General features: G+C 41.7%; 2 protein-coding genes and 1 pseudogene across 13 annotated transcripts in view; 2 read left to right on the forward strand and 1 right to left on the reverse strand.

Annotated features, from left to right (window-relative positions):
* The window catches only part of LOC132352292 (uncharacterized), a 186,533-nt gene extending 166,698 nt beyond the window's left edge, over positions 1-19,835 (reverse strand). For 8 of the 9 annotated variants that reach the window (XR_009498646.1, XR_009498648.1, XM_059902687.1 and 5 more), the window contains exons 1-2: positions 19,610-19,835; positions 17,977-18,101 (exon numbers count right to left, since the gene is read on the reverse strand). Coding sequence is in view for 7 of the 9 variants with exons in the window: in XM_059902687.1 (XP_059758670.1) it covers positions 17,977-18,031 (55 nt within the window). In the remaining 2 variants the exon portion in view is untranslated. Of the gene's footprint in view, positions 1-17,976; positions 18,102-19,062; positions 19,215-19,609 lie in introns of those variants that run through there. The other variant, XM_059902686.1, reaches the window with a different exon arrangement.
* The window catches only part of SGCG (sarcoglycan gamma), a 50,202-nt gene continuing 44,613 nt past the window's right edge, over positions 19,378-24,966 (forward strand). The window contains exons 1-2 of one of the 4 annotated variants that reach the window (XM_059902682.1): positions 19,378-19,506; positions 21,370-21,479. The gene's annotated coding sequence lies outside the window, so the exon portion shown is untranslated. Of the gene's footprint in view, positions 19,507-19,895; positions 19,982-21,369; positions 21,480-24,966 lie in introns of those variants that run through there. The other 3 variants (XM_059902680.1, XM_059902681.1, XM_059902683.1) reach the window with 3 other exon arrangements.
* Positions 22,216-22,361, forward strand: LOC132352771 (U2 spliceosomal RNA; annotated as a pseudogene).

Genomic DNA, 24,966 nt, shown 5'->3' on the forward strand with positions numbered 1-24,966 from the left:
GAGCACATCTGGTCTTATCTTATTAAACAAACAATGCAAATCCAGGTAAAACTGGGCATCTCCTCATGTCCATGCGAATTACGACATAAAAACTTTCCAAACAGCAGAACACATGCAAGGAGACATAGGAACACCTACAGAAAAACACACATTCATTGATCGGCAAGTTAAATTAGGGATGTGTTGGACCACGGCTAAATCTGGAAATTGAGCACAATTAAAGACATGCTTGCTTCAGAAAAATGACAGAGTTTTAAAATGAAAGAGAGAAAAATAAACTTGTAACTACATTCTAAAGAGCAGACAGCTTTTAAATTACAGGTTGTACAGAATCACACCCTTATTCATGCATGCATCCATTTGTAGACCAGAAATTTTTACATTCTCTTGTGTGCCAGCTTCTGGTGAGATACTGGTGACCAGGTGACCAGTACGCTGAAGCACACTTACAGAGCGGATTTCAGTTTTGCAGTTCCAGTGAACGTAACGTGAAATTTGTAGTCTCGGCAGGTGTTTTACACACACCACCCGGGAATACAGTCCTGTCGCTGCAGGGCTCCTCCTCACGTTACTGAAGTGAAGTTTGAAATGCAGAACCCGGGCGGCTGGACTCGGTACCGTGGTTTTGGCTGGGCTGGATGAGAACGCTGTCATCGGACTTCACTTCCCTCCCCTTTATTCAGCTCCCTTTCCCACAAACACAATCATCACAGAGCTCCAGGTCAATGGGGGGCAGACAGCACGCTAAAGCCTGGTGCGTGCTCTACAGGGGAAGGGTCCTAATATTTCAGAGAAGCCCCAAAGCAGAGGGAGAGCTGGCACCCACAACTAATAACCCATCACGCAGCGCACCCCCCCAGGGTTAAACCAATCAATGGTGACCTCGCCATTCCGCGAGCATCTAAGCAGAGGGTTGCGGCTCAGGGTGGGTTTGGTGCGTGAGTCTGCTGGTTGAGGCCTCAGCCCTCTACGTCCTGTTCATCACTCTCACTGGCCCACAGAAGCACCCGATAAATAATGCTGAATGAATGAATGAACACTTAAGCAAGGGATTAGAGGCCTTAATGTTACTTCTCATTGTCTCTCTTTAAGAGAGTCAACAAAATTTTCATATGTCTGGGAAAACGTGTGACAATAGGGAAGCTATTTTTAAAATGTCTGAACTTTGCCTTGGAAATGACCTTAAAATGTTAAGGCAATTTGAGAATCATGAAAAAAAATGTAATTAAGTAATTTAAATTACTGAAATTACAACTTCTGTAAACAGGACAGGAAACGCTGACCCAGATATTGTACTACCAGACAGCACGCTATTCCCTTCCATCGTGTTGTGAATCTGGATTCTTTATTCAGAACAGAACGCTCCAGTAATTACTAGGAATGTCTTGTTGACACCTGTTCAGAAGAACTTTTTCCCCTCCTTAGTGCGATTTTATTTCATAAAGCAAGAACAAAATACTCCAATAAAACACATCTCTAATTTAATATTAATGGGAAAATGATTTCTCTTTAAAAGATTATTTTTTAAAGCATTAAAACAATTTATTCCTTTAAGCAAAGAATCATCTGTACAATTTATTTTAGAGATGTTTTTCTATCTCACATAGAATAATTACCTCACCACAGCTTTAAACATTTGGGAGCTCCATATTTTTAAGAATATAAAACAAAATTGACATGATTGCCGCTACCAGTAAACTTACAACCTAGCAAGGTAAACACATCAAAAGAAACAATCTACTAAAAGCGATGAAATAAATTGTGAAATATATAAGATAGCATATACCAACCAAGTCACATGATGCAATAATTAATAAATGGCTCAGAGAACAGACCCTCAGGAAGGGGTAGAGGAATCCAAGATGATTGCACAGAGGGGTCGGACCCAGGAAGAGCCTGAAGAAGGGGAAGGATTTTGACTGGAAGCACAGAAACGGAGAAGCCTGGTAGCCAGGGGAATCTCAGAAGTCAATACAGGTAGATGGAAATTTCCTACAAAACTCTATCGCCCCTTCTAGCTCCCTCTAATCAAGGAGAACTTAAAGAGGTATTCCACGCAAAACTGGAATTCTAGAGACAGCATATAAATACATATCACAGGAATCTACTTGGTACATACCAGAAGGACATATGTGTGTGTAATATCAGACGGATATAGGCCACATCTGAGGGATAGATATCATGCAGTATATACGTTTAGGTATCACTTCATATCAGAGGGACCCAAATCCTATCTAGGATCTAAGACTGAAATTCCTGACCATCAGAGTTTGCTTTTCCCAAAAAAACCCTCAAAGAAAGTGGCATCCATCCTTCAGAGCCATAGATTTCACTCCCAACAGCTAACATCATCCCACAAACAGCCAAGGAAGCACCGGGATGCAACTTCTCCTCTGGCGGGTTAACCTGAGAAATCTGTCTGGGGATTTCTCTTCGTGTTTGCTGGTCGTGAGGCTTTTAGTTCTCCAGTTGGTACCATCGTGTCTCCAGCCTTTCAGCCTCACTTACCGCAGTGATGCCCGCTTATCCATGAGAAGCCACATTTACATGGCTCTAAACACCAACTGCCCTGCATGCACTCCTCATGGTCCTCCCATTTCACTGGTGACTCCTTCTCACTACCCATCTCCTCCTCCTCCTCTCCCCAAACTCTAAATGCTGGAGGGACCCAGAACTGAGTCTTCCAGACTCTTCTCTCTGCAACTACACTCCATCCCTCAGGTATCTTATCCAGTGTCGTGGCTTAAGTCCTAGCTTCCATCTTTATAGCTCCAGCCTGGAGCCTCCCTCCTCATCTCCTGATGCATACGTGTGCTTACAAGACACGTCAGCTTTGATGTCTTAAAGGGGACTCAAATTTAGCAAATCCAAAACCAAACTCCTCATCACTCCCTTAAACCTGCTTTTCCAGCCATCTCCAAATCAGCCCACAAGACCATCATACATCATTGTTTGGGGCAAAAATGTGAAGTTCTCTCCAAGTTGGCTCTTTTCCTCTGACCTCACATCCAACCCATCACCAAATGCATTGACTCTGGGCAACACGTCCTCCACACTGACCCACACTCTTGCCTGGGCTGTGGTCACCTCCCACCGGGACTGTCACAGTAAATGTCTGTCACGTTGCCCGATCACTGCAATCTACTCAATCAGTGGCTTACAAAACAGATTACATCTCACAGTCTGGAGGCTGGACGTCCAAGATCAAGGTTTGGTTTCTCCTGCGGCCTCTCTCCTTGTCTTGAAGACGGACTGCCTCCTTGCTATGTCCTCACACAGTCTTTCCCCCTTTTCCTCCCACCCCTAGTGTCTTTCTTGTGTCCTGATCCCTTCTTCTTACAAGGACACCAATTAGACTGAATTAGGGCCCCACCCTAATGACCTCATTTTACATTAATTATCTCTTTAAAGGCCAAATCCTTAAATATAGCTACACTGGGGGTTAGGGCTTCAGTATATGAATTTGGGGAGGACACAAGTCAGTCCATAATGGTATCATTCAACAGTTTCCCATCTCACTCAGAAAACAAGTCAGTATCTTTTCAGTGGCCGGGGAAATAGTACCGGGTGTGGCCATCCTGTCTCCATTCTCTCCCCAGCTCCCGCAGTCAAGCAAACTGGCCTCTTTGCCGCTCCTGGAACGAACGGGCACACTCTCGGGACTTGCAATTCTCTCCTCAGAAGAGTCTTTCCCTCCCTCTCACACTGTTCTCAGGCCTTTACTGAAACGCCACTTCTCTAGGAGACTTTCCTGCCTAATTTACAGCCTCACCTTGAACACCACGATGCACTCTCCTGCTTTATTTTCCATCAGGACACCCATCACCATCTCTCCCTATGTTGACATGACACATATTTTACACATTTATGGGTATTTGTCTGGCACCAAGATTCATGGTGGCTGAGGTCTTTGTTTTATTCAATGCTATTCTTCATCATCATCATCTTCATCAACAGGAACAAATATTCTCCTATCAAGGTGACAGAAATTCATGACTGTTTTCAAGGGTACACTGCAGATAGGAATTATCAACTATTTCTAGAACTTATTTGGTCTTGGCCACTAAATGACCTCCACTTTCTCCTACTTGATAATAAACTTGCACTGGTTTTTGGATCTCTTTCTGGCTGCTGACTTTGCAAAGCTACTCCAAATCCATTATCATTTCTTGTTTCTTTGCTTGTATACTCAGAACATGCTGAAATCAGCACATACAAGTTCATAAATTCAGACCTCAAGGGCTTTTCTATGAAACCCCTTGGTTTACTGAGGTGTTAACATAAACAATAGTACTACAAAGAGTTAGAAATTTTAGATGAAAGAAGAGAACATTTATTGAGCACCTGCCTGCCATGCGCCAGGCACTTTAGAAGTGCAGGATTTCGTTGAGTCCTTACAACAAGCCTCTCTGTTACTACTGTTATTCAGATTATTGATACTGTATTAAGTCTACTGATTTGATTGTCTCCTCTCACACACGGGAGCCGATCCTGTTCCTTGAATATAAGAAAATCTACGGTTTTTTTTTTTCTCCTGAATGTGCACAGTTAATTTATGACTCTTAAGGATTTTATATAACAAGAAGCTTATCTTCTCCAATGAGCTAACATTCTCCTGTCCTGACACAGCCTCCATCTCAGAGACGCGGTATAAGCAGGAGTCAGGAGGGGAGAAAGGCACTGTTCTTCAACAATTCTCCAAATGCAGCATAATGCAGTCATTAAGAAGAGTCTGGATTCCTGAGTGCAAAGCCCAGCTCTCCCATTTATTAGCTGTACATCTTGGGAAGATACTTCACCTTTCTGTAAAATGGGAAGGATGGCGGCAATGATAATGACAGTATTCATAGAGGTGTTATGCCCACAACCTGTAACAGCTTCAATAATGTAAGTTATTGATCTGCAACTTGCTTTTTTTCATTTGCACAAACACGTCACACATACTTCCCCTGATGATAAGCATTTAGTTAATTTCCAATCTTTTACTTTAATAAACAATGCCAAGCCAAACATCCTCATACATATTTCCACAGGTTTATGTAAAAATCAGTCCAGGATATATACAGAGAACAGAACTGGGGAAATGTTCATCTCCAATTTGTCTAGATATCGCAAAATTGTTCTCTAACGCGTTTGTACCGACTTTTACTGCACCCCAAGCAGTGAGTGACATCCCCCCATCATTTGATTGTCAGGCTTGATGAATGTGACCATCTGATGTGTGTGAGATGATGTCATCAGATATTCCGTTTTCATTTCCCTGATGGTTAGTGAGGCTGGATATCTTTTCATCATGTTGGCCTTTCAGATTCCTTTTTCTGCCAATTGCTTATTCACCATCGTATCTGCTACATTTTATTGGTCAAGGTAATTCATAAAACCAACCTTGATTTGAGGGGAGGAAAAATAGAGCCCACCTCTAAACAGACAGAGCATCATGCACACAGAGAGGGGAGGAAGGAACTGACCACGGCCATCTTCAAAGGCTGTCCATTTATCAGTCGTGTTGCTTGCCTTTTTGTAATTGTTTTAGTTAATTTTATAGGAATTATATATCGCTCCCAAAAAATAATTCTTTAACCATTTAGGTTATTACAGAATATTGAGCAGAGTTCCCTGTGCTATACAGTAGGTGCCAAATGAAAACAGAATTTGAAAAGAATAGATAACATACATATGTATAACTGAATCACTTTGCTGTACACCTAAACTAACACAACATTGTTAATCAACGGTACTCCAATGTAAAATAAACATAATAATAATAATAATTCTTTGTAATTTATGCATCACAAATGCCACTTCCCAGTGTGTGGCTGGTCTTTTCACACTTTCCAGAGTCTTTCGAATCATAGAAGTTTTTGGTTTTAATATAGTCAAATGTATTGCCTTTGTCTCATGAACTGTGATTTTTGTGTCTCTTTTAAGAAAATCTGTGCTCTCCAAAAGTCATATTCTGCTGTTTCTCCAAATGCTTTAAATTTTAGTATCTACATTTGGGTCATAAACCATTTGGTACTTATTTTAGTACATAGTTTGGGGTAAGAATAAAATCTATTTTAACTTTTTTTCATGTCACAAGCCAATTCCCCCAGCACAGTTTGTTAAAGAATCTAGATTTCTTTATTTATTTGTGATGTCCTTCTGCCATATGATAAGTTTCCTTATATTTATGGGTCTATTTATGGCCTCTACAGCTATAATACAACACTATTTTAACAACTTAATAAGTAAGTTAAGCCTGAATATTTGGTTTGATATACCTTCATTTTTCTTCTTCAACTTTTCTTGACTATTAATGGTTCTTTGCTTTCTCATTCAAATTGCAGTCAGTTTGTCAAGTTCCACTTATTAGTATCTTGATTGCTATTACATCAAATTTTAAAACTTAATTACGTTATATGCAATCCCAATAAAAATCTCATCAGGCATTTTTCATTTTTTTCTTGGAAATTGACAAGCTGATTCTAAAATTAATATGAAACCATCTAGTGTGCAGAAATCTGGTATATCCAAAGCAGTCTTTGAAAAGAATTAAGTTGAAGGACTTATACTATTTGATTTCAAGACTTATTATAAAGCTGTAGTAATCAGGATTCGGTGATACTGGCATGAAGACTGACAAATAAATCAATGGAACAGAAAAGATCCCGGAAATAAACCCACATCTGTACTGACATTTGATTACCAGCAAAGTCAGTAAAGCAACGACAGAGAGGAGAACCTTTTCAGTAGGAATGGCAGGAATAACTGAACTCCGTCCGGAAAAACAGACTATAACGCCCACCTCAAAACAAACACAAACATAACTTATCATGGATTACAGACCTACATTTAAATGCCAGAACTACAAAGCTTCTAGAAGAAAACATAACAGAATATCTTCATGACTTAAGAGGCAGGGAAAGGTTTATTTAATAGGACACAGAAATTTAAAGCCATAAAAGAAAAAACTAATCTATCAAAATGAAAAACTCTACTCACAAATTCATAAATAGATACTATTAAAAATGAGTAAGAAAGCTACATACTGAAAAGAAATATCTGTTTATCTGACAAAGACTCGCTATATAGAAGAACGCCTTCAACTCGATAATAAAAGCCAGTCTAACAAAACACGTGTAAAAGATTTGAATAGGTACTTCCCAAAGTACCATATGTGAATGGCCAACAAACGCGTGAAAAATTTCTGAGCAAGATTAGTCATCAGAGAAATGCTTATAAAACTATAATGAGATACAGCTACACACCCATTAGAATTTAAAAGATTGACAGCACTAAACGTTGGTGAGGATGAAGGGAATCTGAACTCTCATGCATTATGTGTGGGAACGTAAAATGATAAACCTCTCTGGAAAAATGTAAGATGGTGTCTTAAAAAACTAAACACACACCTACCCCATGACGATCAATTCTACTTCTGGGTATTCACCCGAGAGAAATAAAGTATGTGTCCACAGAATGATTTGTATAGAAACGCTCATAGCTGCTTTATTCATAAGAGACAAAATTTAGAAAGAAGCCAGTGTCCATCAATAGGGAAATGGAAAAACAAATTGTTTCAATAAAAAATGTTATTCAAAAATAAAAAGGAACAAACTACTAAAACATGTAACAACATGAAGGAATCTCACATACATTATGCCGAGTGAAAGAAGCCTTACTCAAAACAATAGACACTGTGTGATTACATTTATACAAAGCTCTAAAATAGGCAAATCTAATCTAGAATAGAAAAACTCAGAACTGTGGTTGCCTATAAGGATTAAGGACATGAGGGCACTTTCTTAGGTGGTGGTCATGTCCCACATCTGAATAGAGTTCTGAATTACCCAAGCATACACGCTGTCAAAACTCATGGAATGTTCTGTAATGACCTAAATGGGAAAAGAATTTGAAAAAAAATAGATACATGTATATGTATAGCTGAATCACTTTGCTGTACACCTGAAACTAACACAACACTGTAAATAGTTATGCTCCAATACAAAAACAAAATTTAAAAAGATTTAAAAAAAAAAAAAAGCTCATGGGATGATGGTATACCTAAGACCTGCCTTCCGTTATCCAAAGCAGTCAATACCTATGAAGAACGTCAGCCTCTACACTACCTGGAAAAATCATCTTCCTGAGACAGGAGTTTCTCTTGTTGGGGAAATTTCCCCCCAACAGGAAATGGGGGCGCAGGGATCTGTGCAATGCGACAGGGGTCAACACAGACTAGATAGAGCACAGCTTTGAAACGAGTCTGGACCCTGCCGTGTCCTAACTGGGTGATGTAAGTATTAGAAGTCACTACTCCTGCTGAAACTTCCTCCTTCAGGACTCGGGATAATAATATTATTATAAATAAAGTCTGAGCATTTCATGTGAGAATTAGAACAAACTTATGTATTTCAGTCCCATTTTCATAACCAGAGTCTGGTTTTAGGCAGGGGCTCAAGCCCAGCTCAAAATTTGGTGTAGAACCTATACATTGACTTCACTTTATGTAGGAACTGAAGCCCCTGCCCCAGGGTCTGTTTCCAGGAGTGATAACCCAGGGGCCACGGCAGTGCAGCCTGCACTCGGAACCTAGCTCTGGGGTCCTCCTTCTTTCTGGCAACTGAGAATTTCCTATTTTTCATTTAGGGTTTTGGGGGCTCTTTTTTTTTTTTTGGTCTTGGCTGTGTATTTTGAAAATGTTTATACTTCGTGCAGCATTTCTACGTATTTGCAGGGAAAGAATATTAAGGAAAGCCATTCCTCATCATGTTCGCACTTTAACTTTTCTAAGTCTGGTTTCTTCCTCTACAGAATGGTACTAGTGATGCTAATAATACTTAGTATCTATCACTAAGGTTGATGAGAAGATGAAGAGAGACTAAGCATGCAAAGCACTGGTGTATAAGAGCTCCCTTCTAGAACCTAGTCTAGTGTCCAACCAATCTCAAAGAACAAAGTCAGAGGATTTACGTGGGTCCCTACCAAGAAAATGGGCAAGGAAAAGAAATAAGAGCTTATACACTGGAAAGAAAGAAGTAAAGCCATCCTTATTTGAAGATCATAAGATTGTACATTTAGATAATCCAGTAAACTAAAGACAACATATTAGATGCTGTTAAGAGAATTTAGCAAGGCTTCTGGATATAAGATAAATACGAAAAAAACAATTGTATATATCTATATACTAGCATCAATTAGTTAATTATTTGATTTTTAAAACACTATAATTTATAACTGATACCTAGGAATAAGTCTAACAAAAAATAAGCAAGACCCATACACAGAAGAGTATAAAACACACTGAGAGAAAGAAAAGATTTAAGTAATGGAGAGATATTCCATGTTCATGAATTGGAAGACTTAATATTTAAGTTGATTTTTCCCAAAATGAAGTACAAATGTAATTCAATCCCAATCGAAATCTCATCAGGCGTGTGTGCACATGTGCATGTGTAGAAATAGAAATGTAAAAATTAAGGGCGGGACAAGTCAATTTTGAAAAAGAGCAAAATTGGAGGGTTAGAGTTCCAGATACAAAGACTCATGAGCAAGCAATGGTCATTAAGACAGACCAGTGCAATCAAACAGGAAGCCCAGGAACAGATGCTACCTTTACAGTCCCTTGATTATGACAGAGGGGACAGTGCCCCGTAGTGGGGAAAGGGCATTCTCTGCAATAGTGAAAGTGGATTAACTAGATATCTATTCCGGAAAAAAAAGTGCCCCACTATGTACTTCATACCATACATAAAAGGACAGATGGAACACAGATTTAAAGACATTAAACAATAAACCTCTAGGAGGTATCATAAGGGGGAGTTCTTCGTGGTGCTGGACAGGCAAAGATTTCTTCAACAGAACATGAATGCATTAACCATAAAGAAAATCTAGTTCCTTAAAATTAAGAACTTTTGTTCATCAAAATTCACTACTAAGAGAATGAAAAGCAAAAAAAACCAAAAAACAAATCATTCGCAAAACATGTATCTGTTCAAGGGAATCATATTCAGAGTATAGTATATATGGAATTCCTAAAAATTGATGGAAAAAAAGATATAACCTAATTTATAAATGGAGAAAAGCCTTAAGTAGTCACTCTACATGAAAGTTTCAAAATATTTAGTCATTAAGCAAAAACAAATTAAAAGCAAAATGAGATACCCAAACACCAGAGTGGCTAAATAAATACATAATAACCAAAACTAAGTACTGGTAAGGATGTGGAATAATTTAGACCTCTCATACACTGCTGGTGAGGTTGTAAACTGGTAAAACCATTTTGGAAAGCATGCCCATACCCTATGACGTAGCAAATCCACTTCCAGATACATAGTTAACTGAAATGCATGCATCTGTGTACAAAGAAATAAAGAAGAATGTTCACAGCACAGACAGCAAAAGCAAAGATAAGCAGATGGGACAGCTGCAGACTTTAGAACTTCTGTGCAGCAAAGGAAAGAATCAAACAGAGTGAAATGCTACCTACAGAACTGGAGAAAATGTTTGCAGCAACTCACGTATCTGATAAATATTTGCAACTCACGTATCTGATGATAAATAATGCGACTCACGTATCTAGATTAATATCTAGAAAATATAAAGAACTCAACAACAACAACCACCAAAACAACCTGGTTAAAAAATGGGCTAAAGATTTTAATAGACATTTCTTCAAAGAAGATATACAAATGGCCAACAAGCATATGAAAAGATGCTCAGCATCACTAATCACTAGAGGAATACACATTAAAACTACAACGAGATGTCACCTCTTACCTATTAGGATGGCCACTGTCAAAAACAAAACAAAAAACAGTGTTGGCAAGGACGCGGAGAACTTGGAACCCCCGTGCACCTACCCCAACCTCATGATCCAATTAAATTGAGAATTCCATACCAGGCACTTTAAAATGTAAAGCAAACCCAATTTATTAAGTGTAAAGGGCAAAATTGGAAAAGAAGGGACTGGACCCTTTATGCCCCCAAGGGCCCGGTCGACGGGCCTGAGTTTGAGGGACCTGCGTCAGGATGGAGGCTGCAACACTGGACGTGACAGCGACCGTTCCCTCAGAGACTATGCGTTCATTGCTGCTAGTACCCCGTCTTTAATTATTAAGGAGAAAGCTATGGGATCCAAGTTAGGTCTCGGAATATCTGTACCGTTCCTTTAACTTATCTAACAAGACAGAGCTGAGTAATAACAAATTGTTTCACAGCCATGTTCCCACGAACAGCACAAAATTTTCTCTAAAACACTGTACACTCCAAAACCAACATACTCAACAACTAAATCTAATCATACTCCATATGCTTCTTACTTTACTTTTTCTCAGTGCATAAAATCTTAACAAGATTCTTTTAAAAACTCCTTATGGGAAATCTGACACCACCTCATTTCCTTACACTCCAAACTGAGTTGTTTAACTCACGCTTAAGAAATTTCCCATGTCTTTCTCTTTGTTTTTCCTCTCCTGGCTGGCACAATTTTTGATATGTAGTAGGTACTACTTTATTTGTTTAATTTTATTTAATTGAAGATATAAAATCAAAGTTTAAATGTTGATAAAAGTTTAAGAAGGAAAAATTTTTTTATATCACTAAAGTTGAAGCCAATGAAATGACAGTAAAACTATAAAATACCTATTTTCTTCCATCCAAAAAATCCTTATTATTCTATTACAGATTATTCCAAAGCATTTTAAATGATTTTTTTCCCCAAAACCAACAAAGAGCAAAAGGGTAAAATTTTAAAACACAATACAGGAGTTTGAGCAAATTCAGAGTTTTCTCATCATTAAAGTTAATGAACCTCTGAGGCTATAGTTTTAATATGAAATGATGATGTTATTCTTGAAATCTGTTCATGACTATTCATGGTGAAGCAGTTTTAGGTTCACCGAATTTACATGTTGCATATTACAGAGCGTGACAGCTTGAAATCCCATAGCCAAGAAACCCTGTGACTTCCAATTCAAGTTAATTTATGTCTTAAGTTTATAGATATGTAAACCCGTAACAGATATTTTCATCTACGAAGACTGCAGTTGCAGTAAGGAGCATGACAACTATTTCTTTTCCACCATGGCCAGTGCCAGTTTCTGAGTGAGCACATGTAATCTTGTTCTTATACCTCCTTAAAATATTTTATTTTAGGGCCTCTCATGTTTGTTCCAGTGTGCTAAGCCATATGACTTTCTAAATTTCTAGCACAGTCCAGAGGCTGCAAAACTTTAATACATTTTTTGAAACTGTTTATTAGAACACAAAGGTATCTGAAGGAGAATCTGACACAGTGACCATGAAGTTTTCTTATTCAAGGAATCTTTTTGAGACTCATAAAGATTACAGACACTGTCAAAACAAATGCACACTTACACAAAATTTTGCTTACAATTTTAGGAATTTTAAAGAATACTGAAGTCCAATTCTTAGATCCCAGGTTAAGAATCCTTACCTACTTCAGTCCCCTTACTGGGAACCAAAGCCCAGAATGGGCCAGGACTCAACACTTTAGTGGCCAAGCCAGCCTGACACCCAAGCCTTTGCTGTCTGAGTTCAATGCTTTTTTCCTGCACTGCACTCAAACTCAGAAGAGGTGACAAGAAAGAAAACACAGAATTACAATTCAAAATTCCCATTAGATATGGAATAAAGGCTAAACCAGACAGAAATGATAGGTGTAATAACTCTAGCATAATAGATTTAGTGGTAGAAAACAACCAAAACAAACCGTCAAAAGTGATAGCCTAGGCATATGAGTGGCCAAAGTACATGTATAAAATGTACATGATCATTAATATCAAGTGATTGCTGGAAGGGAAGAGGGGGAGGGGCAGAGAAGAGAAGGAGGTAAGGGAGGGGAGGGGGGAGAAATGGGTTTACTGGCACAGAAATAAATATTGGTCTAACAAGTCATGCTGCTGCTAAGGTTAACATGGCTTAAGCTATCCAATTAAGTGAAAATGTGAAGATGATATTAAAGTCTGCCATAGGACTTCCCTGGCGGTCCAGTGGTTAAGACTGCACACTTCCAATGCAGGGGGTGCAGGTTTGATCCCTGGTCGGGGAACTAAGATCCCACATGCCGCACGGCAACTAAGCCCGCGTGCCGCAACTACTGAGCCCACGTACCGCAACTAAGAGCCTGCGCACTGCAACGAAAGATCCCAAGTGCCACAACTAAACCAAATAAATAAATATTTGGTATTTATTTACCAAACACAGCCATACAGGAAAATAAATATTAAAAAAAAAAAATAGGAGAAGAGAAAGGACTTCCCTGACAGTCGGGTGGTTAAGACTCCAAGCTTCCACTACAGGGGCCACAGGTTCGATCCCTGGTCGGGGAACTAAGATCCCGCACGCTGCAAGGTGCGGCTAAATAAATAAATATAAAAAATAAAAGTCTCCCATAAGGTAACTATAAAAGGAACAACTATTATCTCGGTTTTTTAAACTTGGAGTAAGATGGACCATGCTCAGGTGATGCTTCGTTCAGAGAAGGAGAGGTAAGTGTCGCGGTAGAAGAGCCAAGGTTTCAGAAGCAAGCGGACGCCAATCTGCACAAGGAGGGACAAGTATCTGGAACCTTGAGTCGAGTGAGGACTGGGAGAGGGCAGGACAGAGGTGGGAGAAGAGGAGGAGGGCGGGGTGCGGGGGTGGCAGGAGGACCACACTCTGCGCAGGTACTGTAACAGGGAAGAACGAATCTGACTCCACGTGAGATCTGTTCCTTTTGCTTTAACCCTTGGGCTCTGTTGCCTGCGCTTGTCAGGCTGGCTCTGCACCTTTTGTAAAAGAACGTTGCCTAGAGCCTGAAATACAAAGGACAGCCCATTCTCAAAGCTCTGACCTTTAAGAGTCTATTCATGTAGAGATAGAGTTGCAGAATGTCTGGTTGGAGGTTTATAGGAACATCATGGCCTGACCTACCTGACAGCTGCAAGAACAAAGGATCCTACACCAAGAAGTGTGCAACAACTAACCGCCTCCCTCCCTCACCTTGCCTTTAAAAATGCTTTGCTGAAACCCTTCGGAGAGTTAGAGGTTTTTTGGGCATGAGCCACCCATTTCCTTGCATGGCCTTGCAATAAACCTTTCTCCGCTCCAAACTCCGACGTTTCAGTTTGTTTGGCCTCACTGTGCGGTGGGCACACGAACTTGCGTTCGGTAACAGTATCTCTTCCTCAGAACCCCCAAATCTTGAGATTGGTCTAAAACCCACAGAACGTTTAATGTGAGTGGTCGCGTTATGGAAGACACTGAATGACCCAAACGCTTCCTCTAAGGTGATGTACGAGCCAAAACAAACCTGTTAATTCTTAGAAAACTCTTTCTGACAATAGAACATATTTCCAAAGAAGACTGCACAATCTTCTCTGGAAAGTTAAGGCTAAATTAGTTATACAAGTGATTAAAATGATGCAAGTATAAAACCAGTTGAAGTTATCAAAATCTGCTAAATATCTTCTTTAGAATCTTTTAACTTGTTTCTTGTGATTCTATGATGTGCTTTCTTCAAAAGCCCACATATTTTAAAATATTAGACACCATTAGAAACAAGAATTTCAGGTACTGAATTTAAATACATCTGTGAAATTCACTCATGCACATGGATTTCATTAAGTTCAGTAAAGCAAATAAAACCTGTTGTTATAAAAAGGACCTTTGACAGCTCATAATTACATAAAAATAAATGCACCAGTTGAAGAGCAGGATAAAATTAAGATGTCACTATTGATGAATCTCATAACTAAAATTTTTAAGAAGCATTTTAAGACTCAGTAACTTTTCCCTGTTTTGTGTGGTTAAATTAAAATGGTAACAATTAATTTTGCAGCAACTTGACAGTAATTATTTAATTCTTAACACATCGTGGAAGGTAATTTTTAGAAATGATAGACTAAAATATATTATATTAAAATCTGCTTAGTTAATTAAACCATGAAAGACTAAGATGGCAATTGCAGTAAGAATTCAATTTAATTCTAAACCTGGGCTAAATTTATAGATTAGAAATAAATGATTGGTTCTAACACATGTAAGTAAGGATTACAATACTAAAATGAAAAGTAGCTCCAGGTCAAGAAGCTAGTAAAAGGCATTCTTGGCAGTGGTAGCAGCAAGATTCTTTTTGGTAAATATTGGCAGCTGACAACAGTTAGGACAGATGTGTGTTGCAGGCTTCACTTAAAAGCTAGTCTCAGATCAAAATCCATCACACATGGTAGGTACTGCATTGAATCTGTAGACTGCCTTGGGTAGTATGGTCATTTTAACAGCAGTAATTCTCCCAATCCACGGGCACAGTATATCTTCCCATCTGTTTGTGTCATCTTCCAGTTCTTTCATCAGCATCTCATAGTTTTCTGAGTACAGGTCTTTTACCTCCTTAGTTAAATTTATTCCTTGTTATTTTATTAATTTTTATATGACTGTTAAGTGGGATAGTTTTCTTAATTTCTCTTTCTGGTAGTTCTTTATTAGTGTATAGAAATGCAACCACTGAGTATAATATTAGCTTTGGGCTTATCATATATGTCTTTATTATGTTGAGGGATTTTCCTCTAGAGCCACTTCGTTGAGAGTTTTTATCATAAATGGATGCTGAATTTTGTCAAAAGCTTTTTGTGCATCTGTTGAGATGATCACATAGTTTTTATTCTTTAATTTGTTAATGTGGTGTATCACATTGATTGATGTGTGGCTACTGAAGCATCCTTGCATCCCTGGGTTAAATCCCACTTGATCATGGTGTATGAGCCTTTTAAAGTATTGTTGAATTCGGTTTGCTAATATTATGATGAGGATTTTTGCATCTACGTTCATTAGTGATAGTGGCCTGTAATTTTCTCTTTTTATGATATCTTTGTCTGGTATCAAGGTGATCCTGACCTCATAGAATGTGTTCCAAAAAGTCCTGTCCTCTGCAATTTTTTGGAATAATTTGAGAATGATAGGTCTTAACTCTTCTCTGTTTGGTAGAATTCACCTGTGACGCCATCTGGTCTAGGACTTTTGTTTGTTGGGCTTTTTAAAATTATTGATTCAATTTCAGTAATGGTCACCAGAGCTATATGCTGTAGGGCTTCCTCCTACGGGGGCTGCCTGGGCCCTTCTCTTGTAGCAGGCTGACTACTGTGGGCACGCTAGTAGGCTTGTCTGACCTTTGTTCCAGTTGGTTGCCAGGCCCTGCCTCGTGCAGAGGCTGCCAGCCGGCCACGGGTTGGCAGGTCCAAGTCCTGGCATGGCTGGATATAGGGCCAGGGGAGTCTTGGTCCCGGTGCCAACCTGCTGGCGGGTGGGGCTGAGTCATGAGCGGGTGACCTTCTGGTGGGCTGGGCCAGTCCTGTCATGGTTGGCTGCAGGGTCTATGGTGTCCTGGCGCTGGTGATGGGGCCATGTCCTGGGGTCTCTAGCTGCAGGACCCTGGGGGTCCTGGAGTCACTGTTAGCTCTCAGGTGGGTGGGACAAGGGCCCAGGGCGTTCCAGGGCTGGTGCTCACCCCTTGGTGGGTAGGGCTGGGTTCTGGGCCCTCTGGTGGGCAGGGCCAGTCCCAGGGCAGCTGGCCTGCTGTCGCGTGGGGCTTTGTCCCTGCCCACTTAGCTGCTCGGCCTGAGGCAGCCCAGGACCGATGCTGACCGGCTGGTGGGTGGGGCTGGGTTCTGGCACTAGAGGGAGGATTTCAACGCTTACCAACACCAGCATCGTCGTGGTGGGATGAGCTCTGCACAACGGCTGCTGCAGAGTCCTCACCCCAGGCTGAGCGCCTGCTACCTCCTGCCTCTCTGCGAGCCTCTCCAAGATCAGCACGTGGGTCTGACCCAGGCTCCCTCCAAGCTACTGCTCTGCCCCGGGTCCTGGAGCGTGTGAGATGCTGCAGGCGCTCTTTAAGCATGGAGTCTCTGTTTACCACAGCATTCTTGTCTCTCTATCCTTGGTTTTCTCTGTTAAATTTCTAGCTAGTCTACCACTGAGCTCTTTGCCGTCACGGAGCTACCAGCCTCTTCTCAATTGCGTATTACCAAGCTCTCCATCATTTCTGAGGGTGCCCTTCCCCACCATCTGCGCAGGGAGGGCTGTGGAAGTCCCCGCTTAGCCTGCCTCTGCCCCGGGCAGAGCCTCGCCCCACTGCTCCAGAGCTAGAGCCCCCTCTCTCACCATGACCTCCCACCCTACGACTAGGGCACTGATTAGGGACTGCAGCCCCTAGTCTCCTCTCCTCTCCGAGTGTGGAACTGCCCCCTACGAGGGAGCCAAGATGGGGCAGTAGTGGCCCCATATCCTTGGCCTGCCACACCTGGGGGAGAGGTTCCACGCTAGAGTGGTGGCTAGGTACGTGGGAGGTCCCAGACCTGTCGGCCACACTTGCCTGGAACAAAGCTTGTGCCTGCAGCTTGGGGGAGGGGGGCTGAGGATGCTGGAGGCCTGCCCCTTCTAAGGAGAAACCAGCAACGCAGACTGGGAACTGGAGGGGAGGAAGGCCGTCTTCTCGGCTGCACGCACATAGCGCATCACACTGAGCTGGGGTGGCGCAGATTCAGTCCTAGACCAAATACCCAGATTCCTGCTGTTGTTACCAAGATTTAGTAGATTCTCATGAATGAATGTTTCTCCATTTACTGTATGCACTTAGGACAATTTCCAGAGACTTTAAATAAATGTTTTTAAAATAATTTTCACCACTCACTTTTGATTGTTTCCCTGGAGAGAGGGTCTACAAAGAGGCTCACATCACCATTCCAATACTTTTTCTATTTATATGCACTTTTATCATTCATTTAAAATTTTCTCTTTGTGTTTTACAATCTAAGTAAGATATTAATTTTCTGCATGTAATATATTCATAAATACGTATAAGATGCAAATAATTGTACATGTCCTATGTTGCTCAAAATATCTCAGATAAGGCACTCAATCAAAACCATCTGGAGAGTTCAGACCTTGTACACACCCCTGGCTTTTTCCATATTCCACTTTTGATATATTTACCTTTTCCATCAGGGAAGTCATGGCACGTGCTCTGGGCCCTTGATGCCGTCACCATCCCCAGCAGGAAACTCTTGCCAGCTCTTTTTTCCTAAGCCAATGAGAGAGATGATGCTGGCTCTGGGATCCTGTCAGTTTTGGCAAACAGAATACATTAATAACTTTTACACTATTTGACACAAACATAAAAACAGCAACCTTTACTGGATAGTATGGACATGTTTAGAGCAACAATTCCCAATTCTTTTCATTATGCTGCCTGTGAAATATGCAGAAAATTATTAATCCATCTTTAATAGTACGTCTGAATCTACAGCAATCTTACTTATCCCTGTGAGAGTAAATTTTTTTAAAAAATGGTTGTCACTATCACCTATGAGGTGGAGAATAATTAATGAAAATTTTCATTGGACTTTTCTGGGAAAATGGTTTTTGATTTCCACCTGTGAAAAGTCTGCTTTAAAAAAAAAATGTAATCTAAGAGTTGTAAACATTTCTGCCTTGCAATTATCCACTTGGTTACGTGAAAAACATTTTTAAATACCCCAGCGTCTTTGTGTTTCCATTTGCTTCCAGATAAAATAGCGTTATCTCCATTTAAAAATTCACAGAATACACCAGTAGGACCCTTTCAGGAATGTGTTTGATAATCCACCTCCTCAGTACGTTCACCAAACATCTGCAGACACCCCGGCCATTCCCCAGACACAAAACTGCTGGAACCAAGTCACCCTCCCGTGCGGAGGTGTCAACAAGTAAACAAGTGACAGGCACGGAAGCACTACCAGGAAAACCCTACGCCTTAGCATCATTTGAGCGAACCGCTCCAGGCTTTAAAAAAGGAAACAAATCGTAGTACAGCTGCCGTTCAAAGCAGCGGGGGGGCGCGCAGTCCCCTTGGTGCCGCGGCCAGAGTTTCTGCAAACCCCGCGGGGGCCGCCCAGCGGCCAGGCCCCGGCCCTGCTCGGTGTCCGGAGCCGCAGAGGCTCGCGGGGGACAGGCCGGGGGACACACTGGAGCCCGCGAAGGGCCGGGTCCCCAGCAGGGCCGCCCTGGCGCGCGCGGAAAGGGCGGCGCCGGTTCTGGTACCTCGTGGGACGAGGGCCGAGGCAGGGACACCGGAGCTCCGAGCCGCACTGCGTGACGCGACGCCGCTGCACCGGGAACGGCTGGAAGGCGCCCCCGCGGCGGCAGAGGAGACGGGCCGGGGCCCAGCGACCCGCGGGGACGTGACTCGGGGTTGGCACGTGGACGCGCGCGCCGGGCGGGCGGGGGCGCGGGACGCCTCGGGGGCCCCGCGCGCCCCGCCGAGGTCCGCGGTCCCCGCCCGCCCGGCGCCGGGTCCCGGGCGCCCCGAGCCCGCGCGGGGATGTGGGCCCCCCCGCCCGGGAGCGCAGTCGCCGCTGCGGCCGCCGAGGACGCAGGACGGAGCCGCGGCCCGCGCTGTCCGGGGAGAAGACGGCGGCCCTTCCGCCTGGGACGACGGGACCTGCGGCGCCGGCCCGCGCCCCCGGCCCGCGGGGAGCAGCGCAGGTAAGGAGCGCAGCCGCGGGCCACCGCTTCGCCGTCAGCTGCCCGGTTTCCAGCCCCTGAGCGGGCCCGCGCGTGCTCAGGCGCCCCCTGCCCGGCCCCGCACCTGCTCCTTCCGCCGCTGCGGCCCGCGGGTCCGGGGGAAGCCACGCAGTGTAGTTGGGACCGTCCGCCTGCCTTTGCCCCAAAGAGTTTTGCCGGCCGAGCCGCCCTCGGACTGGACTGAACTTCGGGGGAGTGACTCGTGTTCCGTGAATTGGTTTTGCGCATCGCGTCGCCCTGGGTTACTGACCGGCCCGCCCCCGGAATTAGGCGCGAGCGCACTTGGGGGCTGACCTGGGCTTCCCGGGGCGGGGCCGGGCGGGGGGTGGAGACAGAGAGCCCTGAAGTCACGTGCTTCACACCCGCTTCCCTGGGTTGGGGGGGTCCCGGGGGGTCCCTCCAGCCTCAGCCACTACCCACCGAGTACCCATGGTTGGTAGGTACATATTTGCGTGTTATCGCTTGGTTAAATCGGGATTAATTAGAAAGTTGATAGGAGCCAGCGGTGGATAGTTGACTGGGAGAGTCACGTACGGTTTTTCTGGGAAACAGCTGCTCATCCAGTGATACCTACTGTCGTAGGGGTAGATGTTATAGAGATGGCACTCTGTGTAGATGCGTGGTATTGTTGTACTAGGGCTGCTGGGTGTCCCTTAAAGTGGGTAAATCTGTGTAAAGCAAGGGAATTGTATTTTTTAACTAGGCCTTTTTCTATGGCTCTTCTTGTGCTTTTCTTCCTTGAATATGAGCAGGTTATTTAAAAACTATGAAAAATAGATTTTACAGTATTTTTCAAATATTTACTTAAGCTGATCTCTTGGTTCTTGGTGATGGACTGTTTTACTGGAAGGTTCAGTGTGTCTGGTATTAAAACTTCCTCTGGAGAAAATGTGCTTCCAAACAAAATGATTGCAAAGTGGCCTTCGGTCCACGTGTGTAAAACATCCTGCAGTGAACTTTTGAGGTTGTAGAACAATCATGTTTTCAATTATTTTACTTTCTCTGAATCCTGTGTTCTTTCCATTTTCAGTGTTTGTTAGAGCTGAATCAGACATTAAAGACAATATTTAGTAAATACTGCACATAAATCATTAACACGGATAGTACACTTACACTTCAGGCTTAGAAACGTAAGAAGGTGCCCTGCATAACAATTGTAATCTATGAATAATGTTTCTTTAATCTCAGGAAAAAATGTAGTGATGAATAATCCACTGAACAAATTAAATTCGTTAGCACTACATAGCAGACTATAAAAGGAATAAACAAACTCACATTTAACCAATAATTTGTTTGCTTTTTTAAACTATGAAAACACCTCTCTCAGAGATAATGAGGATAATACTCATTTCATTTTTAAAGAGGCATTTTATTCCTGTGGCTAGATCATGTTTCAAATATATTATATTAAAAAATATATATGTACTATTACATTTTAATCGGCACCATTTCATTTTCTTGGTTCTGATTTTTTTTTTAAACAAACCTGTAGATTACTTAGAGTTTTGTTTTGTTTTTAATTTTATTTATTTATTTTTGGCTGCTTTGGGTCTTCGTTGCGGTGGCTTCTCTTGTTGCAGAACATGGGCTTTAGACGTGTGGGCTTCAGTAGTTGCAGCAGGCCGGCTCTGTAGTTGTGGCTCGAGGGCTCCAGAGCGCAGGCTCAGTAGTTGTGGCGCACGGGCTTAGTTGCTCCGCGGCATGTGGGATCTTCCCGGACCAGGGATCGAACCCGTGTCCCCTGCATTGGCAGGCAGATTCTTAACCACTGTGCCACCAGGGGAGTCCTGATTTTTTTTTTTTTTTTTTTTTTTAATTTATCAGACCCTCGTTTAGTCTTTACTTCTTAAGATTGTGCCCTGCAAGAGCTCCTGTCTTACTGTGGATAACATCTGCAAGTATCTACAGACATAGTTACAGTTAAGCAAAAAAAGGTAATTGTATTTCTTTCTCCAGAATTGTACTGTTAGAAAGTGATTTATGTGGGAATGATCATTGTAGTATAACAACCCAAACATTTAATTTTCTAGACTTAGGAAATGGTGCTTTGTGATTTTTTTTAAAAATGCCCATTTCATTGTCTTCTTAGTTAAATTTATACGAAGTAAACACAACTGGTTATGTGCTCTCAGTGATACAAATACAGTGTTCTCTGTATAGACAGCCCTCCTTTGAAGTATATTTGCATATAAATTTCTGAACATGACGCCTTCCAAATTAGGAAACAAAATAACTACATATAACGCCTTGTCTTTTTAGCATATCATTTTGTTATATGTGAGGGAGATATTTGTACTGGAATAGGAGGCCGCAGGAAAAGGAGATAGTAAAGAGATGCTTCCTAAGTATTTTAAGGTCATGGACCCCTTCGAAAGTCTGGTGATAGTTATAGACGTGCTATCCAGAAAAATGCCTGGACATGGATACCTACTTTGGATTCACTTTCAAGAGGTTAACAGCTCTCTAAGCCCAGCCTTGGATTCCGACCAAGATCACTTAAATTAGATTTTTAGCATGTCAGTAGGCTTGGTTGCTGCACATACAAAACCCTAAGTCATTCCATTATATCAAAACATAACTGCATTAATAATTACCTTAATAATAAAACAATGAAAACTTAATTGGAAAAGTAACATGAACCAGGTGTTGATTTATAAAAATGTGCTTATTATCGCTTCTCGGCCTTTTGGCTAAGATCAAGTGTAAAAATGTGCTTATTATTTTTGTGTAATGTTTGTTGCTAAACCCTTTTTTTCAAAAATAAGGTCTCTGAATGAGAAAAGGAAGAATTTTTAAATATGAAAAACTCAACTAAAATCATATTGCATTGAAGACAAAGACCTAAGGAGCAAACAGATATGAAAAAGCTAGGGCTGTATACAAGTTATATTTTTACAAACAGTGCCTGTATGAATCATGGAGCTATTTAGGTGCAATTCTGTGGGTTGTGTTGTAACTCAGGTTCCTGACCAATGGCCCCTCCTCTGTATCCTTCTCCTTTAAGATTCATGACTCAGTCTGTTTGTTTATAAGCTCTTAATTCATAATGAATTAAGGGAAATATTCAAAAAATTATTCTCCAGAGAATCTCCTTCTCAGATGTACCCCTAATAGCTTGCTCCTTTACCTCTGTCTTCTGGCATTTGCCTTAACAAGAAAAGGGCTGTGTCCATGCCATCGATTGAGCTCCTGCTTTAACCCAGGCACTTTAGGAATTCCATTTCATCCCACCTTCACAAGCACCCTGTGATTAGGGCCCCCCTTTACACAGCCGGAAACTGGGCCACAGAGGCTGTCATTGGCCCAGGTGGCCGCTGGGCAGAGCTGGGTAATAACAGAGACCTGCCCCCAAACCCGTGGTTCCCACTGCAGCACAGTGCCCAGGAAAACCTTCCCACGAGCCCTGCATTTCACTCTTCTTATGGATGCAAAACAGCTCAAACAGCCAGCCCATATGACTAGGGCTAGTAATTCCTTGAATCAAGGGAAAAGAAGACCAACGTTTAAGGTTAAAGCGACGTCGTATAAAAAATAAGCACCACTAACCTTCATGCCCTTAAAACCTCACAGAATTTGTCTTTGGAAACTCTGTAGACGCCTCCTTTAGGTCTTCCTCCTCTCATTAAGTGTATTTCTTTGACTTTATAGTAAGTCAGGTAAATATAGGACATGGATGGAATAATATTAACACAGTATTCTATTAGCAAGTATCGAGGTGAGTTGAGTATAGTGGAAGGGTGGTTTAGCCCATTGTACTTGCTTTTTATGAAAGATTTTAATTTTATTAACATTTATCTTAATCTGCCTGGGACAGTTCTGTCATCCTTTACACAGGATCATGTTTTACTACCCCGTTTTTGCCAGTCTTCCTTTTTTCCTTTCCTGTCCTTTCTTGATGGGTCCTAGACCAGTTTTTCTGTACATTTCAAGGGGGGATTTAGAGCACATATTTGTAGTAAATTTGGTCAAACTCACACCCACACACGGTGCAGGCTCGTGGTTGGTACAGGCCCTGACTTTGCTGACTTTGCTGTCTTTCCGTCCACAGCCTTGAGGAGGGAGGGGCCTCTCCTTGTACTTCCTTCCATGGCAGGAGCTCTGGCCTTGCTCTGCCCAGAGGCCAGCTATCCCTGTTGGGCACAAAGATTCAGGCTGGGCCTCTGGGCCCAAGAGTGGGTCTCATCACCTGCCGTCTCCGCGCCTGTGAAGCTGCACCTCCCACTGTCTCTGGCTGTGACTTCCGTCCGTATTTCTAGCCCTGGTGAATTTTCCACTCTTTCCTATAAATCTGACTGTATATACTTTTTAATTAATTAATTAAATCATTTTCTAAAAATTGTAGTTAATTTACAATGTTGTGTTAGTCTCAGGTGTACAGCAAAATGATTCAGTTATAATACATTATATATATATATATATATATATATATATATATATATATATATATTCTTTTTCAGAGTCTTTTTCATTATCGTTTATTACAAGACATTGAGTAGAGTTACCTGTGCTGTACCGTAGGTCCTTGCTGGTTACCTGTTTTATGTATAGTAGTGTGTATCTGTTAATCCCAAACTCCTAATTTATCCCTCCCCCTAACCTTTCCCCTTTAGTAACCGTAAGTTTGTTTTCTATGTCTGTGGGTCTATTTCTGTTTTGTAAATAAGTTTATTTGTATCATATTTTTAGATTCCACACATAAGTGATATCATACGATATATTTGTCTTTCTCTTTCTGACTTGCTTCACTTAGTATGGCCGTCTCTAGGTTCATCCCTTTTGCTGCAAATGGCATTATTTCATTCTTTTTTATGACTGAGTACAGTTGATTTTAGTTTTTTGAAGGTGGAGGGGATGTAAGAATGTAATATAATTATCAGATTCACTTCTTGAATTGACAATGCTAATTAGACACAGTAAATTTATTTTTAAAATAGTAAAACCAAAGTAAAACATGACCCACATTACAGTTTATTTCCAGTGGGTTGTATCAGGAGGTAGAAAACTTTTTCTGTAAGGAGGCATGTAATAAATACTTTAGGCTTTGTGGGCATAAGGTCCCTGTCACAACTAACTACTCAGCTCTGCAGCGCTGGCCACCATGGGGGTCCCTAAAAGAATAAGCATGGCTGGAACCTGGTCTCGCTCTACCTACAAGGACAGGTGGCAGGCCTTATTTGACACACAGGCCATTGTTTACCAAACCCTGACCCATACTAATGAAAGCAGTCAATTATTAAGAAATATGTTTAGTTGTGAAATATTTTTCAACATAGACTGGAATATATGTAAACATTCTTTTTTGAGAAATCACCTCATACAAAATACTGCTTAGTCATCCTCGAAAGATTTGGCAAAGAAGGAATTAGTCCCTTTTATCTTGACTTTGCTTTCTCTTCTCACCTCTTGCTTCAGAGAATGAGA

The sequence above is a fragment of the Balaenoptera ricei genome, chromosome 18 (genome assembly GCF_028023285.1).
Source record: "Balaenoptera ricei isolate mBalRic1 chromosome 18, mBalRic1.hap2, whole genome shotgun sequence".
Classification (NCBI taxonomy): Eukaryota; Metazoa; Chordata; class Mammalia; order Artiodactyla; family Balaenopteridae; genus Balaenoptera; species Balaenoptera ricei.